This window comes from Lingula anatina, chromosome 3, assembly GCF_051362555.1.
Source record: "Lingula anatina isolate TDL-2025a chromosome 3, LinAna3.0, whole genome shotgun sequence".
In the NCBI taxonomy this organism is placed as follows: domain Eukaryota; kingdom Metazoa; phylum Brachiopoda; class Lingulata; order Lingulida; family Lingulidae; genus Lingula; species Lingula anatina.
This window is the reverse complement of record NC_141769.1, coordinates 9,687,842-9,705,452: the sequence shown is the minus strand read 5'-3', so window position 1 is coordinate 9,705,452 and position 17,611 is coordinate 9,687,842. Positions and strand designations below refer to the sequence as shown.

Sequence of the window (17,611 nt, the reverse complement as noted above, 5' to 3'; positions counted from 1 at the left end):
TTTAATACATGTATTTCATCTTTATAAATTAATATAAATCATGTTATTAATGCTACTTGATATTTAGTGCGAGATCATAAATATGGCTGCGCCCTAGAGATTGCACCATGACTTCACAGAGACTAGAAATTGATATCGGAATTTGTTTTCCTTCATGGAAAAACAGAGGTGAAAACTAATCTTCAGCAAGGTGTGTGAAGAAGCTAGTTTTTGCTTCAAAATTACATGTGATCATATGGTTAGATATGTATTTATAGATTCACAGGGGCGAAGATTTTGTGATTAAACATTGTTGAGTTGTCAATAGATTAATGTACACATATGTTTGGGCAACATGTACCAATCACTTCTAATAAATCGGGCAGGACATATGTAATAGTATGTAGATCTGTTACAATGATTTGATGCATTGCACATCTTATGTTATGGTCAGTGGATTAAATGATTTTGCAGCTGTGACCGAAGTACCTCTGAGTACAGTACAATGTATATAGTTAATCAGTTATATACCATTGGCACCTTGATCAATATGTACAAAACTTTGAAGTTCATTTTGCCTAAAACAGCCTGTGAAGGTACATCCAGGAGTTTTATTGCTTACATTCTTTTTTTCAGTATATTTATCACTATGCCAAGAAGGAAGCCTTTCAGTGGGAAGCTTAAAAAGAAACAGCTTCAGGAGAAGAGATTGCGATTAAAAGGTTACTCTTTTGAATAGAATGATTACGTACAGAATCATAAACTTTTCTTTGAGTTGCATAATACATATTGCTGTAGATGTGTAGCATGCAGTTTTTATTCCAAAGAAAGTGATTAACATCACTGAAATCTTTGGTTGGTGCAGTATCTTGGAACCATGAATGATCACATTCATAACACACATTATACACTATTTTTTGTTAATATGATAATGTTTCTATCAGTATCACTGAACTTAGCTACAGTAAAAAAAGAATTATTATATGACTGAGTTGTGTTTAGTGGAGATACAACTAAATTCTCACCACAGAGTTTAAGGCTTAGTGGTTTTAATAATGACTTTCTCAGAAACATGTTAATGTACACATGTAGGGATTACTCAGATTTTGAGAGATTACAGGTAACATGGTACTTTCAGCATGATTCTGCTGTTTCTGGTAGTTTTCATTCATTTCTGCCACCTATGATGATACATCTATCATGTTTCACTACTTACTGATTTAGCTGTCATATGAAGTATATATTTTTTCGATGTGAAAATGCTCTCACAGCTAGGAAAGAAAGTGCTTCTGCAAGTTCTGATCAGTCGGCTGAAGATGAACCATCTGTTGATAAATCAGAAGTGGAAAAGGTGAAGGTGGAAAAGCTGAATGAACAACCGACTGCAGCAACGCAGGCAGTAGACAAGAAAAGTGACCATAACAGGTATCAGATACAGTAATAATGCTATAAATCTGCAATATAGAGCTATTGTTGTCAAAAGTTGAAAATCTTAGCTTTTCTCACCATCCAAGAAAAAGATAACTTAGTAGAAAAGAAAGTGCCATTGTCATTCACTTTTGCAGCAGGTGAAGAGCAGATGGTTTCTCAGAATCATTGTCTGTTGGTAAATCACTTGTATGAAGCTGATAACAATTATTAATTTTTTCCAATTTATTTTATTACTTTGTTTTATATATTGGGTTGGGCCACTCACATTAAGACATAATGACACAGAATCTCCATGTGTGAGACTATAATTATTTAACACATTATTCAACTGTTTGATAAAAGCTGAAAATACACTGGCTTGGGTAAGTATCTACATTGCAACTTTCAAGATAAAGTCTCTCTGCAGGTACAAGCTTCATTTTCTGAAAGAATCCAATGATGAAATTCAGAGAAGAAAACGGGAAGCTATGTCAACTTATGTTAATATGCTGCCTGAGGTGGGTAGAGTTACTATGTGATCCTTTCACTCATTTGTTTTAGCTGCTTTTTGCACAATGATGAAAAAGCAATGATTTTTGTAGAAAGTGACTTATGTAACATTGAACTCTCTTTTTAACCAAGTGAAGGATTGTTAGAATTGTCATTGTGGAATTTAGAAAATATTTCTGAGCATGAAGATTATATGCAAGTTATAAAAAGCCCTCACTTTTTTTTTTTTTCGTAGTACTATTGAATATGGCTGCTATTTGCTTAAAATATGCAGTCAGCTAAATATTTCCATAAAGCATTTCTTTACATCTCTCTAAATCATGATTTCATTTTTCAGGAATCTTTAGAAATTGCTTTTGACGAGGTGTTCCAGCCTGGTACAGTGCTTGACATCCCCAAGAGACCTCCCTGGAACTACACACTTAGTAAGGAAGAGCTGGAGCATAATGAAGAAGAATATTTTCAGGTACTGCAATTTGAATAAAACATATTGTGTGGCAGTTTAAAAACATAGATATTGACAGGTTAAAAAAAGGTATAGTCATATACTGTACACAAATGTTTCAAAATTATCATCCACTTTTATTTATTTATTAGATACTGATAAATACCACTTGTTATAATACCACCTTGATGAATTTATTACTGGAATATTTCACCTTCAGCAATATTTAGAGAACATCTTTGAACAACATGAAGTGGAAAAGTTGAGTTATTTCGAGTTGAACCTGGAGACATGGAGGCAACTGTGGAGAGTGTTGGAGATGTCTGAGATCTTGCTGTTGATTGTTGATATTCGCTTTCCAGTAAGTTATTCAGTATTTGATGAAGGGGAATATGTGAGTCTCTACATTTTATTAGTAATTGAAGAAAAGAATACATATATATCTTTTCACCTGTCTGATGGCATTATTTTGCAGTAGAAGTTTTACCCTGAGAATATCAGGCCTACCCAACTACCAGACTCGGCACCTAAGGATCGTGAATTAACCGGTATATCAGACCACGCTACCCGTTTTCAAGGTGTGTGTCAGATCGCATTTCGGAGTATCATACCCCAGAACAAATTTTGTAGCACGACTGCGGGCTCATCCATGCTCGGCTGAACAACCTTAAACTGTACTCTTACTTTAGAGTACTCTATTTTATTGTCTCTATGGGGATATATGGGGACTTTACGACATTCGGTTTGAATGTTTTAACCACTTTTGATAGGGCTTTTTTGCATTGTATTAGATTAATGTGGCAGTCAAAGGTTCATCTAGGTGGCTTTCAAATTTATGCACCCGGTTTAAAATCATATAGCGATTTTACGACAATCGTTTACTATCCAATCAAGGTGACAGCCGAGCATGCCAGGGCTCATCCTGTCGGTGTTCTGGCTGATACTCTGAAATGCGATCTGACACACACCTTGAAAACAGGTAGTGTGGTCCAATATACCGGTTAATTCAGGATCCTTAGGTACCGAGTCTGGTAGTTGGGTAGGCCTGAATATGATAACAAAAACTGTGCCTTTGGGATGATAATTTAACCTAGCTTGTATGAAACTCTCAATATTTTGACCATTACAGATTTTTCATTTTCACCCTAGTAGTTGATGATGAGTTTATTTGTTGTAGTTATAGGCCTCTGACCTAAATTACATAACAATCTGTACAAATACAGAAGACATATGCTATTAAGGTTTTATGTGTACATACGGAAATAAAAGACAATATTAATGTATCACCAGAAACCTATCAGTTGCTTGGATGTGGTGAGGAAGCAAATTTGAGGGAGAAAAATAAAAGGGGGTGATTTCTCTAGGCTCCCCTGTTTCTTGTGTTTATCACTGATATATTTAAAAATGGGGGTTGGGGGAGGCTAAACAACCTTAGCAACACATATCTTTTACCTATATTTATAGTAATAGTAAGTCTGAAGTAATAAAAGCACTTCATCATTCCAGGTTCTTCACTTTTCCCCAGCACTTTATGACCATGTCACCAGGCAACTGGGAAAACATGTTATTGTGGTGCTGAATAAGATAGATCTGGCACCTCCCTCACTGGTTGTGGCTTGGAGAGAGTACCTACAGGGGAAGTTTCCAGAACTTAGCATTGTGCTGTTCACCTCTAAGCCTAAAGATGCCATGGAAAGAAGCAGTCTGTCTGGAAAAGGTTACTATCATTTGGTGTGTTGAAAATGCGAGGCCTTCCTTTTTCTACCTTTGTTAATTCCTTTCCTTTTTTCTTCTGTCCTTTAAAGAGTGATCTGTTCTGTCTTGGTCTCCTTAATCTGCTCTCTGTACTGGTAAATGAGCATTTTTTTCTCAATAAATACCCAGCCCCGTAACTCGAAAGCATTGCGCATTGTGACCGAGCGCAAGCATCTCGATTCCATAACTCACGCATACTCGCCCCATATAATACATTGTAGCCGCCATGTGATATCGCTATTCGCAATACGCAATGCTTTCAAGTTACCCGGCCCAGAAATTAAATAACATGTCACTGAAATTTAGTTTTATCAAGTAAACATCATGATGGTTATTTTTTGTACAGTATTACAGAGAAAGCGACAAAAGAGGGTAGATACTGCAGTGGGACCCCAACAGTTACTGGATGTGTGTGAAAGCATTGTCAAAGATAAAGGTAAGCAAAGAAAGTGGTTCACTTGATTCAGGATCTCAACAGTCACATAAACCAGCTAGAAAATAAAATTGGGCATCAAGTTAATTTTTTAGCATCACAGTCCATCAGGTATAAATTTTTATTTTTAGAGGTACTTTTGTATCTTTAGAATTGTGTGGGAAATTATATCTTAGATTTTGGAATAATGTTCAACTTGTTAAAATGTTTAGCTTAATATTTAAGCATCTTTTCCATACAGCCATTGTTTCTTATTGATATTTCAGTTATATATGATTTTAAAGACTGATATATACATTTCTTGGAGCTGTGTTTATCCTAGAGGCTAGTTTGCAGAAGAATTTTTCCTCTTTCAAGCGCCTTTTTACACTCTTTATTCCCCCTTTTCTCAACTTGGAAGGGAAGAAAAAGTGTCCTGGAGAGAGTAATTCTCAATATAATGTCAAATTTACTATTCAAAATAATTTCAGTGGACTTGTCAAGTTGGAGAAGAAAGGTGGACAGTGGTCATTTTGATAGGCATGAGGTGGAAAGTGATAGTGACCAGGAGGACACTGTGGCCTCAGCTAGCCAGGAAAGTTTAGACTTGTCCTACCAGGAACACGAGAGATACAAAGATGGGGTGCTGACTATAGGATGTTTAGGTAAAATACTTTCCTACCTCAGGTCAAGGTCACTGGTAAGAAGGAGAGTTTGGCCTAAAACTCATGTATGGTTTTATCAAAAGATACAAACTCTAGTTTAACAATTTCATTTCATTCAAAGTGTATGAACTTTGCAACTTGAAAATTACTTTTGAACTTTATGATTCTATTTAAAAAATAATTTTTAGAATGGAATGTGTATTACTTTCCTTGACATGTACTTACAAAATAAGCACTTGTAGTAATGGTGAGGGTGAACCCCTGAAACAGCTAGTTTTATGTTATAAACTTAAATTACTTTCAGGTTTCCCAAATGTTGGAAAATCCTCACTGATGAATGCATTGGTTGGCAGGAAGGTACTTAAATATTTATTGAATGAAATCTTTGCATCTTTATATTGGAAAAGCAATTTCTGTTAATTTCAACAATTTTACCTAAATCACCAAGGTATGAGTAAATCCTATTTAAAACTGTAAATAAAATAAAAATATGTGAGCCCATATTGGTATGCTAAATTTCTAATTTTAAAATCCAAGTCTTCATTTTTTTATGGAGAGTGACCCAAAAAATTAGAAAATTGGAACTGACAAATGGGTTTAGTTAGCTAAGAAAATTTGGATTAAAAAAAAACTTTCTACACAAAGATATTTCACACATAGTGTGCAGTGGAATATATAAATAAGATTAAAACGTATTAACTCAAAATAATAAAATTGAAGAAAATGATGCCATAGATATGTTACTACTCTTTTGTTTATATATTAGTTATCCAAATCTAAACATTTTAATTAATTTTTTACAGGTTGTGAGTGTATCAAGAACTCCTGGTCATACAAAACATTTTCAAACAATTTATCTCACGGATACAGTACGACTATGTGACTGTCCTGGACTCGTATTTCCCTCATTGGTGCCAAAACCTCTTCAGGTGATAATTTGTGACTATTTGACCAGCTTTAATGTATTGCAATTAAAGATCTATTTTGAAGTAGATTAACCAAACTTTGCTTCACCAATATTAGCCGGCAGTCTTATTATGGTTATGATCACCATTATGATTAGCTCACCAAGGGGAGCCAATATAATGCCGTATGTTTCCTCTCAATTACAGTCATGGCAGTGGATTAGATTTACACCCTATGACCAGCTTATCAAATCAGACAGGGATGAAATGAGTCCTAGCAAAACGCATTTTTAGCCTCACATATTTACCCCAGTCAGATAGTACAATACACCTAACCTGGTGTACAATTATGTCTAAGGGTGTGTTTTATTAACCATAGGCGTATAGAGTTTGTGAACACAAATTTGTGGCAACCAACAAAACATATCTTTACAGACATTAGTATGAAAATTTTGTTTCTTATTTTAGATTTTATCGGGAATATACCCAATTGCTCAAGTTCGTGAACCCTACTCTGTTGTGGGATATATGGCTGAGAGAATCCCTTTAACGCACATATTAAAAATACAGCATTCAGATGATGAGGGGAATACTCAGCGTTGGACAGCTTGGGAGATTTGTGATGGTAAGGTGACCACTGTAGTATAAGGTGAAATTAGACATATATTAGATCTTGAACAGTTTGACTTGAGGACACACTGACACACCCAATATTTCAGTAGACAGTATCAAGGCCAGTGGTAAAACCTTGTTTACGTCTTCTTTATAACAGCTCCTCTTACTCAGGGCTGGGGTTCCTCATGTGTGATCATTGAGCCTCCAAAGTTAATTAAATCTCTCAAAACTTATGATGAAGACCATGCTCTGATTGGTGATTGTAGAAAGCAGGTTTTATAAGATAATTAGATTCCATATTACTGAGAATTTCAGATATTCCTGGAAACTCCCCTCTTTTATGTGTTTTCCATCTTATAATTTTAGTAACTAGAAAAAGCATACAGTGACTCTCACAATGAGCTTCTAGTAATTTAGAATTAGGTGACTAAAATTTACATGGTTACCAGTAAACTCTTTAACTCAGACTGGCTGTGCAACTCCAATAAAAAGTGCCTAATTTAGTTGGTGGTCACAACCTGTAAAAGACTGTATATTTTATTTTCATTATTGTACTTCTTTCTTTGTGTCTTCATTTACCCTAGCCTGGGCTGCCAAAAGAGGATTCCTTACAGCCAAAGCTGCTCGGAATGATGTGTATAGAGCTGCCAATAATCTCCTGAGACTTGCCTTGGAGGGAAGACTTAGTTTGTGTTTACGTCCACCAGGCTACACAGCACATAGAGGTCAGTGGTAAGAACTGGACTGGGAGTGGGGGAGTGCTATTGTAGAGAGAAAACATTGTGTTTGTTTGTATATACGTATGTACATGTATGCATGCCTGCACCCACAAAGCTGTAACACAAAGAGATTAAATTTTCCATTATCTAGATTGAATGACAGGGTGAGAACTTTCCTGGAGATTTCATATAGAATATAGTATGATTCTTGTTGGTTTATCTGGACCTAGCAGTATGTTTTATCCTTATTATTGCTGAAATTGATTGTGGTTGTCATTATGATTGCTGGTATAAACAGGATATTACCCCCATTAGCAGATTCATTTGAAGATGTATATTAGCGAGTAATTAATGCCTTAAATTAATCTAGCTAAACTAAACCAAATGCCAAATCCCTAAAGTTTCAAATAGAACAACCATATAGTTCATGTTGTGTAAGAAACCAGTACTAAAAATTCAGATAGTAACAGGGAATTTACTCATGCTTCTTTTGTATCTTTACTGGATGCATCCCTTAATTGCAACAATTTTTCATGGTTGGCTCTTTACATAGTCTTGTGAGTAACTGGAAGGTTTTTCTCTTTTTTTAATGTAAAAAATGCTAAACCAACCATACACAAAATTCAAGCACCTTTTAACTTGTGTAGTTTCATAAGGGTCAATTTTCTCTACATTTTCTTACCAGGTCCAAGCACTCTATGTTTTATTTTTCTTAATATTGACAGATCACTGGGGAAATCATCCTGACACTGAGGAGATAGCAAGACTGCAAGATGCTTGTAAACGTTCTAGTATGTCAGGTGATGGGGATGACGAAGATAGTGACAGCATGAGTGACAATGACAATGTTCAAAAACCAACACAGAATCCATTCTTGCTGCTTGGAAGTGTTGATCATGGACTGCTAGATTAAGCAAGCTATTCCCAGAGAAACTTTCTGAATGTCACTTAATAGTATTTTTAAAATTTTATAGAGAAGTTGGTCCTTAAAACACCGATATTTTATTTTGACAAGGAGACCAGTCTTGTTTGATCCTTCTGAAACCAAAGTCATAACTAAATCAAAGTGATTATATAAACAATGGATATATTGATTAAAATGTGTCAGCATTGCTTCTTATTTCTTGTTGTTCTAATCACTTACAATCCCTTGTTATACAACACAATACCAAATAAAGCTCAGGTGCAGCAAATATAAAAAGCTGATTAATAAAATTGTTATATTATATTTTGTATATTTCGCTCGTACTTTTTTCAATCCGAAAAGATCAAATATGTATAATATGTAGACCACTGCCTGAATCACCTGATTTGGTAACTAGACTCCATGCATATAACATAATAAATTTTTTGTCTGAGGATATATTATAGAGATTATTTATAACACAAATGTTTTGCATATCCAAAGAATTTTGTTAGCAACATTTAAAGCTTATAAAGATTTGAAAATCTAGAAAAAAGCTTGGAAGCTGCTGTGCGTCAAATACATGTAGTTTTATTTCTGGAATGGCCAATAACTTGCAAGCAGGTAAACGGCGGCTGTGACGAAGAAAAGGGCTTGGTTCTTGTCATTTATGAAAGCCCCAGCCCCACTTCCCACAGTTGGTTGAGCCGTGGTTGGGGTGCTAGTTGGTTGAGCCGTTGTTGAGGTGCTTGCTGGGGTCTTCTTCAATCTCCCGATGAACAGTATAGTCCCAGAACTCTTGTCACGAATGAGAAACATGAACGGGCGGTTGGCTCTGAAGACGGGAATTGGGTCGGTGTTCACGCTCGTGATACTTATTCCTATTCCGGTGGCGGCCGCAGCCTCGGTCCCTGCGAACCGGTAAATTCAGATTGAATATAGCATTTTTCATAACAAAAATAATCATTGTTAAGTGCACAAAATTATAGTTTTGATTAGAATAATATAGGCATTCTTACTGCTTTTATCAATTTTTTCACTTTGAAAGATTTAAAACATACGCGCGATCTCCTCGCTCTGCCACTAAAGTCATTAAACTAAATGTGTTTTCAGAGATATGCTAAGGTGACGAACCCTCGTACCCCCCCCTTGACGCCCGATAAAACATCTCTCCATTTTTTTTAATGAAATACTAAGAACGTTGATTTATATGGGAATCGTCCATTAAAATAAGATTAAGAAACCTATAATGTTCGACATACCTTCTTCATCTACTTTAATGAACGCTTTGTGCACGGCAGACGATACATACAGATCTCCAGGGTTTCCACCAATACCGCTCAAGTCAGCCGTATCAGTGAACATACGGGTCATCCCAAGCGCCTTCAGATAGTCCGCCAGATTCAACTTCAAGTCCTTCAGCTCAAACCTTGGGATGAAAATGTTCACCTTTTTGGACATCATTTCCCCGATCAAGCTGTTCAGGCTCACCACGTTGATCTGATTCTCGAGTTGGTCAAGCCCACTCGTGTTCGTCGGAAGAAGGATAAACATGCTTACGCTTCCTGCGTAGGGTAGCTCCAAGATTTGGCACTTCAATGAGGAACTTTCTGCGTAATTGAATCTTTTGTCGGTCAGTGTCATCATTGGCACAGTGAACTGAAATTTTTAAAATTATTTTTTTATATACTTTATGATGTAAATTATTATGCTTGGTTATTTGTTGTATGTTGTACATACTGACGTTTCTATATTTATAACTTATAAACGATAACAATTGCCTTTACTGCAATTTACTAGAAGGCATAAATTTTCAAAACCTGAAGAAATATCAGTCCAAACAATTGACTGAAAATATGATCATCAGTTTTCTATCCCACTACATGTTTTATTGGTCCAGGAGTAATAAGACCTGGTGTGTAGTGCTATATTATTCATATATAGCGTCTCATTGCGCTGATGTTACCTTTTTTCATAAATTATTCGCGCCGTTTGAATTCGACTATTTTCTTTTTCCATTATCATCGTGTCATTTGCTATTTTCTTGATACTAAAACGCTCCCCAATCTCACCTCATATTGTCCATCTCTAAAGGTTGCATTGGACGTAAGTTGGCGATCAAACTTCTGAGTCCACAGTCCCTTGAAGTAGATGGCGTTAGCCAATACCATGACAGTTTGCTGAGTGATGCTACTCGGCGACATCAGGTCTTCGATTTTATCTTCTGTCTTCTCCTCAACCCACTGGTTGATACGCGTTCGTGCTGCCTCTGGGTTCCCCTGAAAATCCAGCTTTTCTAACTCCGCCCCGAAGTAGTCCCTGGTTCCATTTAAGAATGTGTCCCTGACGGCGAATCTTTGGTCTGCAAAGACTTTATTGGCCGACTTCAATGTGTAGTTGTTGCTTGTGTTGTACAACATGTCATTCAAGTCTTTAAAAAGTTGGTTTTGGTTGTTGCCCAAAGTGTTAAACTTCATCGAGGTCGATATTTGTTCCAAGGTGGAATTTTTGGCGCCAAGTCGCAGCATCCCCAGGGCCGTGGAAATACTGATGGGCGAGAAGAAGATGTCAGTCACACCTTGGCTGGATTTGATTTGGTTGTACATACGAAAACCGAAGTCGGCATTCACCTCCGCTAGCTTCCCCACCGTAGTAGAGGTTGCTATTGCAACCGAGGCAATTAGGACAACGGCAAAGGCGATCATTATTGTTTTCTTCTGAAACTGAAAAAAAAGGTTAAAACTATCAAAGATGACATCCTTAATATAAATGACAAAGTAAAGTCCAATTAGAGGAAAAACTGGATTTTTTAATCGAAGTTTTGCAAGGGAGTTGCTCGTGCGTCAGTTGCAGTCGGTGAGATGCGAGGTAAGAGCGGAAGAAATAGATTGTTGTGAATGGTTATTTTACCCTGTAAAATGCCATGAACATTTATTTGTGCATATATGCCATTGGGTTATCGTGGGTAATTTTATAGTGAACCATGTCCGAAGATTTGGGCGAGATAGATAGATGAAATATTAGATATTAATAATATAATGATACAGCACTAAAACAGCACTTGAACCTGTGAAGTTTTCTTTTCTAAATACAGCCCAAAATTTGATGCATTCAGCGAGAAATTTCAATAGCCGTACAGCAAAGTTTTGAATGTGGATGGAGTGTAGCGTGCATTCAGAGTACTTTGTACGTGTTTACTCCGCTCTTTGATGTCAATTTTAACTTCAATACAAAGCCTTCAAAATAAATCTGTATATAAAAATACAAGTACTTCTCAGATAAAAAATTTTGTGCCGTTTTTTTCAGTCTCATAGTTCAAAGTTTAAAAATATACGTAATTTGGACAACTGCAGCACTCTTTGCAAACCAAGATTATTGCTGCATATGTTATAGAATAAACAAACATTTGGTCACCCAGTTTATTTTTAGAAGTAATGGTGGGTATCCGTATTTTGCATATAAAAGGGGGGGGGCAGAAAGGTTAACATTAGAGGTCATCTTAAAACCAGTTATGTTTGTACCTATCTGAAATCAAGGACGTTGAAGACAATTTACGTTCTTGCTGAAATACACTCCTTACTCCACAATAGTTTGAACATAGAAAACAACACTTTCCGCCCCGAGTCTAAGGAAGGCGAGGCTGTCATTAAGTACTCACTTACTCGTTTGTATGCAGCCTTGATATTATATCCTGGCAGAAATAATAACAAAACCTGTTTATGTTTTATGTTGCTTTAAGGCTGACTATGAACCGTCGTTTGATTCCATTGGCATAGAAAGCGCTAGCGATATGACCTCAATAACACTGAAATAAACTGGATGTAGTGTCAAGCACAGGTGACACCGTGAACGCGACAACCATCTTTGGCCGCAGTCGCATTTCGTCCTGAAAACATTTCTCTTCCAGTTCAATCGTAATCGACTAGTATCACCAGCGACAATTTATTTATTCAATTGTGAGCGTATTAACATGGCCAAATTACACTTAATTTATTTCTTATTTTCAATCAGATTATATCAAATTTGATAGAATTATTAATTACCTGTATCTTGTTTTCATAAAAGAGATCTGTAATCAAGTTTTAAAGTTTGATGATTTCAATAGTAAAAACGATTGCGTAAATTCAATTATGGTTTCATCTCGTTAAAGCAAGGAGTTGTAACTGTTATAACTCCATGGTTAAAGTAAAGATCAGCTTCAGTTTTGTTTTGTTGATTTAAAGGTCTCTAGTAAATTTGTCGTAACTGGTCGCAATTTTTTCTTACTGTAAAAAGTTGCTTAATATATTTTTGTGTGCTTTGTGTACAGTATAGGCCTACCCAACTACCAGATTCGGCACCGAATGATCCTGAATTCACCGGTAGATCGGACCACAATGTCCGTTTTTAAGGAGTGTATCAGTACGCGCTTCGAAGTATCAGACGCGACACCGCTCTTGCCTACTACGCGATCTGTGATAGCGATGATTCTCAGCGGGGTTGGAGAGTACTGCATCACCCATAAAATTTGTTCGGGATATGATACTGTGAAATGCGTCCTGACGCAGACCTTGAAAACGGGCAGTGTGGTCCGACCTGCCGGTGAATTCGGGCTCATACGGTGCCGAATCTGGTAGTTAGGTAGGCCTATAGGAATAAATAACACTGCGGGTTTGATCAGTCGCCAGTGAGCCTTTGTGTTAACATCTTCAGTATAGCTCTTACTTATGCATGTCTCCAATACTTAATTATGCATTTTAAACGTATACCTCGGGATTTATACAATACTGAGCAGTTTCTGACTGGAAAATACACATGTTTTATTCAAAGCACTTCAAAACGTCAAAAGCAGTTCGGTTAAAAACCCAATTTAAGCTGTACAAATAGCTAGCCAAGTAGCTAGCCTTCTACATGTACTTGATGTGGCGGGTCGTAGGTTTGGTGGGGTTATATGACTGTGTGAGTGTTTATTAAAATTTGTTAACGGGTTTTGGACGCCACCATCCTGTTACTTTATAAGACCTCAAAAACTACATATATCTAGCAGCGTGTTTCTAGTAAACGATGTACATAGCACCTTGCGAAATAAAGATCAGCCTCGTAAAAGTCCAAGCGATTTCTTAATCATATATCTCATTAAAGAGACTCAGCAAGAGCAGGAATATACAAACAAGAAAGAACCCGAAAGGCGTGGCCGTGTTCTTTCATCCCACTTTTAAGAATTTACTAAATCTCCTTGTCCGACAATATGTAGCATACCCTCTACCAGGGTGGCAGATTATATAGAGAAAGGCCAGAGATAGCAAAATGACCGACTACTTATAAAAAGACATATCTGTGAATATCCTGTGGCCCGGGTAGAGGGTAGACAATATGCATGTGCGTGATAATATGTCCATCTTCCAAAATCAAACAATCTTACATGACGCATCGTTATCTCTAACACTAAGATATCTACAATTTTCATCTTAAACACAACAACCACGACTCTGTGGTACTTACCTTCGATCGTACCTCTTCTAATAGGAACGCGCAAATTGCATACACCTCAATGTAAGGCGGGTAAAAATAATGATACCCTGGTCGTCAACTATATTTTTTTTAGTTGACTGACAAGTCAATGGTGACGACAAAGAGTGCCTTGAATTGCAGCTTACCTGGTCTGCCCCAATTTCACAACGCCTGTCTCTACACCACGGGTCAATAACACAGTCAACACCTTGGTTTTTAACAAAGCCAGCGACCCCGCGGGAAGCGTATCGATTTAAACTGCGGTTTACAGTGCTCTTTACGGTTTTGTAAACAAATCTAAATATACATACCCAAGGTAAACAAGTGAGGCACAGAGGCAATAGTGTCCAAGCGGTGTAGATATATTTTATTTACAATTTTTTTTCATGGGAAAGAACAAAAATAATGCAAACAGCAAATCTTAATATAGAGTTAAATGAGAGAATAAGGGAATAAAACAGTAACAAAAGTATAATAATACTAATAATTTAGATAGAAAACTTTTGGTTTTTGATGAAAATATTTACTCGATGTTCGACAAACCATCCCATGTCCCCAAACGCTTTATTGAATTCTTGCATGTAAAACTTTCTTAAGTAAGAGTCGAGAACATCGAATAAATAAATAAAGAAAGAAAGAAAGAAAGAAAGAAAGAAACTTCGGGTTATAAAAATATGTTCTTCACATCCGACATCTTTTATGCTCTCCAAAGGGAGAAAAAATAATAAGAGCTAATAAGATGCCCTGTTACTACTCATAGATAAAATCTGTTATAGTCTAATACGGAATTTATGTCGCCTCATTAATCCAAACGAAAGGATAAGTAAAGGACAAACACAGATACAACGGTATAGTGTTCGAAATTTGGCCGGTAGCGGCCGCTTTTATTAAAATATAACTTGACTGATTAATTGACCTTTATGTCTCCTCATTAACCCAAGCGAAAGGATAAGTAAAGGACAAACACAGATATAGTGTTCGAAAAACATCGTTTGTCTTCGCCAAACTTCCCTATGCCCCCCCCCCCCCACCCCAAATGATCTTGATATCAATCAGTAGGCCTACGCAAGTTCTACCAAAATAACATATCCATGCAAAATAACATATCCATGCATATGCAAGTAATATTGTAACAGACAAAGGAGTTTATTCGGCTTCAGCGAGATATGTACTTCAAACGCATGGTAATAATTAACGTACGATTTTTTTATTTCTGCATTTAGGATTCGAAAGAATGATGGTACGTAAATAACAAAGATTAGTTTAAAACGTCAGTTTAAAACGTTCATCACAGTTTGTCGTGCCAAAACAACACATTCCGTACACTTGTGGTAATGACTCAGGAAATGTTGAATTTACATATACTTTTTTTAATTAATAAATCTTAAAACATTCCCATTAAGTGGTAATAAACAGACTACCTTATAGTTCTATTCTATAGAGTAAACCCACCAAAATGTAACATAAAAATGTATTTGTCGTGATCCCAAGATTATATGTACCCGAAAAATTGATAATTATTCTTGGTTGAAATGATCCCACCACTACCGTTGTTCATCCTATAATTCTTTTTATTAAATCAATTAAAATTGTTTGGGTTCAAAGAATGGATTAAATGCATGCAGTCTCATTACATAGAGGTCACTTTGGAATACTATATAGGTAAAAAAAAGGTGGATTTCACCCAATTATAGAAAAATGAATAAAATAATCAGCCTTTTCACTTCATTGTAGTGATAAATCACATCTGTGCAATTGTAAAGAAAATTAATTTGGCCTATTTTTACAAGGCAATAAAATATGCAAAATATGCATAACCATTTGATTAATCTTTCTAGATCTTAATCTATGAATTTATAAACACTTACAAGCATGTAAATTGTCTATGTCAGAAACCACCTCATTCTCCCTACACACCAATCTGCAGACTTGACATGGACTATTTTTTTCCAAATCATTTTCCTTTGATTTTCCCCTACTTGAATTTCAATCAACTTTTCTTTGATTTTTCCTACCTGTGTACCTGTGTGGAGTGTTCCTTGTGACACAATAATCTCTATGTCAATGGCTATCTGTTGTGCGCCATCCTGGCGCAGAACAACAATGTTGTAATACCTTGCTTCACCCAGTTTACGCACTGTAACATCCACTACTCGTTTGTAAAATTTCTAAATCTTCTGTGCAGGCGCTGCCGAAATATTGAGTTTGCTTTACAAAATCATGCTCTGCCAAAGTCATAGTTGGACCTGCCAAAAAAGTACTACCCAAAGAAATCACCACACATTACGTTATGCAGCAGTGCTTCAGACAGGGCAGTCAATTAATTGTTATTGACACACCTGACTACATATTTGTACCTAGACATAACTTTCAAACTAAAATATTCCACTGTCATTTAAAAATGTCAAGTCTGTATAATGAACAAATCTTGCTATAATAAGGCTTTTTGCCAACAATTTCAAAGAGCGAGTTCTTTTCCTGAAAATGTGTCCTGTTAATTCCTTCAGTTGACCTTAAGTGAAAAATAGCACACTATATTATCCAGATAAAATTTTGAACCACCAACACATCTGTATACGGGCCTGGCGGTTGTCGTATTCAGTATATCTTTAAACGAGTTTAAGGCTTCGTTCACATGCAATGTTTATTTTCTATTTTCTATTTTCGGTATGTCTTATGATCACGGTCTGTGCACTGAATATCCCGCCGCGTAATTACTGGCAGCGCGAGCCAGTTACTTATAGTAACTTATAGTAACTGGCTCGCGCTGCCAGTAATTACGCTGCGGGATATTCAGTGCACAGACCGTGATCATAAGACATACCGAAAATAGAAAATAGAAAATAGACATTGCATGTGAACGAAGCCTAACAGTACGCTTACATAAGATATAAAAACATGTTTCAAAAGACAAATGAGTGTTTATAACATGTGATAATTTCTCTAGATAGATTCTGTAACTATTTACAGCACATCATATCATAAAAAAATTACCAAAATTGCAAAAATACTTTATACTTATGAATACGAATAAAGCAATGTGCATAGCAATTATGATATAGAATATTTTAAATGAATAATTATAAACTAAATCAACTTTATCACTAAAAATGGGGAGGGGGTTAAAATGTAAAAACATTTAAAATGCTTTTAGCATGTCACCTTATCGCTTTCTTTATTTACAAATGCATACACTGTCTTAATGCACTAGGTTCCTATAATAATAATAATAATAATAATAATAATATAAACATTAACATTCCTCGGCAACTGCGCTGTGCTACTGGGGCTTACTATAAAAGTGAAAAAAGACAAATTTGTCGTTAAATATGAATTCTTCATTCAAGCCACAGCAACTTAACAACTAATCAGACCATTTAAGAAGAGGAAGAGCTGATAACTTTGTTAAATAAATAGCTGAGAACTTGGTTAAATAGTTCCCCCATTATTTCCAGAACCACATATTGTGCAAAAAGTAGACTCTGTGCAAGTTTTACCCGCTTAACTGATTTTGCTGTATCCTGATGTGCATCTCCAAGCACACTTTTCCTTATTTCTAGCGCCCACTTGTGGTACTCTAGTGCACCCCTCATGTCACCCTTCTCCTCCAGGATCACACCAATGTTGCTGATAGTATTGGCCATGTTAGCATCAGGCTTGTCTTTGAGAACTTTCTCAAACATAGCCAGCGCTTGTCTGGACACGTCCAGTGCCCCGTCCACATCACCCAACTGGTGCATTGTGTATGCTAGTTGATTTAGAGTAGCGGCGGTGTGAACGTGGTCTCCTAGTACCTTCTGCC

At 36.3% G+C, this 17,611-nt stretch overlaps 2 protein-coding genes across 4 annotated transcripts; one reads left to right on the top strand and one right to left on the bottom strand.

Annotated features, from left to right (window-relative positions):
* The first annotated feature begins 47 nt into the window (after window positions 1-47).
* LOC106173553 (guanine nucleotide-binding protein-like 1) lies at window positions 48-8,650 on the top strand. Of its 2 annotated transcripts, none has more exons than XM_087007950.1 (14): window positions 48-190; window positions 616-701; window positions 1,251-1,404; window positions 1,817-1,907; window positions 2,237-2,365; window positions 2,565-2,705; window positions 3,851-4,061; window positions 4,446-4,535; window positions 5,003-5,176; window positions 5,481-5,533; window positions 5,980-6,105; window positions 6,550-6,706; window positions 7,281-7,421; window positions 8,141-8,650. In XM_087007950.1, the coding sequence occupies exons 2-14, from the start codon at window positions 629-631 to the stop codon at window positions 8,326-8,328; spliced, it is 1,728 nt and encodes a 575-aa protein (XP_086864076.1). In that variant the 5' UTR covers window positions 48-190; window positions 616-628; the 3' UTR covers window positions 8,329-8,650. The 2 variants fall into 2 exon arrangements, with proteins under 2 accessions (XP_086864076.1, XP_086864077.1); XM_087007951.1 differs by lacking the exon at window positions 48-190 and adding an exon at window positions 216-238.
* On the bottom strand, window positions 8,483-14,081 carry LOC106151835 (leukocyte elastase inhibitor-like). 2 transcript variants are annotated; one of them, XM_024077864.2, is made up of 4 exons: window positions 13,956-14,081; window positions 10,392-11,042; window positions 9,582-9,978; window positions 8,483-9,230 (listed from the first exon to the last, which is right to left on the bottom strand). In XM_024077864.2, the coding sequence occupies exons 2-4, from the start codon at window positions 11,022-11,024 to the stop codon at window positions 8,911-8,913; spliced, it is 1,350 nt and encodes a 449-aa protein (XP_023933632.2). In that variant the 5' UTR covers window positions 11,025-11,042; window positions 13,956-14,081; the 3' UTR covers window positions 8,483-8,910. The 2 variants fall into 2 exon arrangements, with proteins under 2 accessions (XP_023933632.2, XP_013380714.2); XM_013525260.2 differs by lacking the exon at window positions 13,956-14,081 and adding an exon at window positions 13,801-13,949.
* Window positions 14,082-17,611: the final 3,530 nt, after the last annotated feature.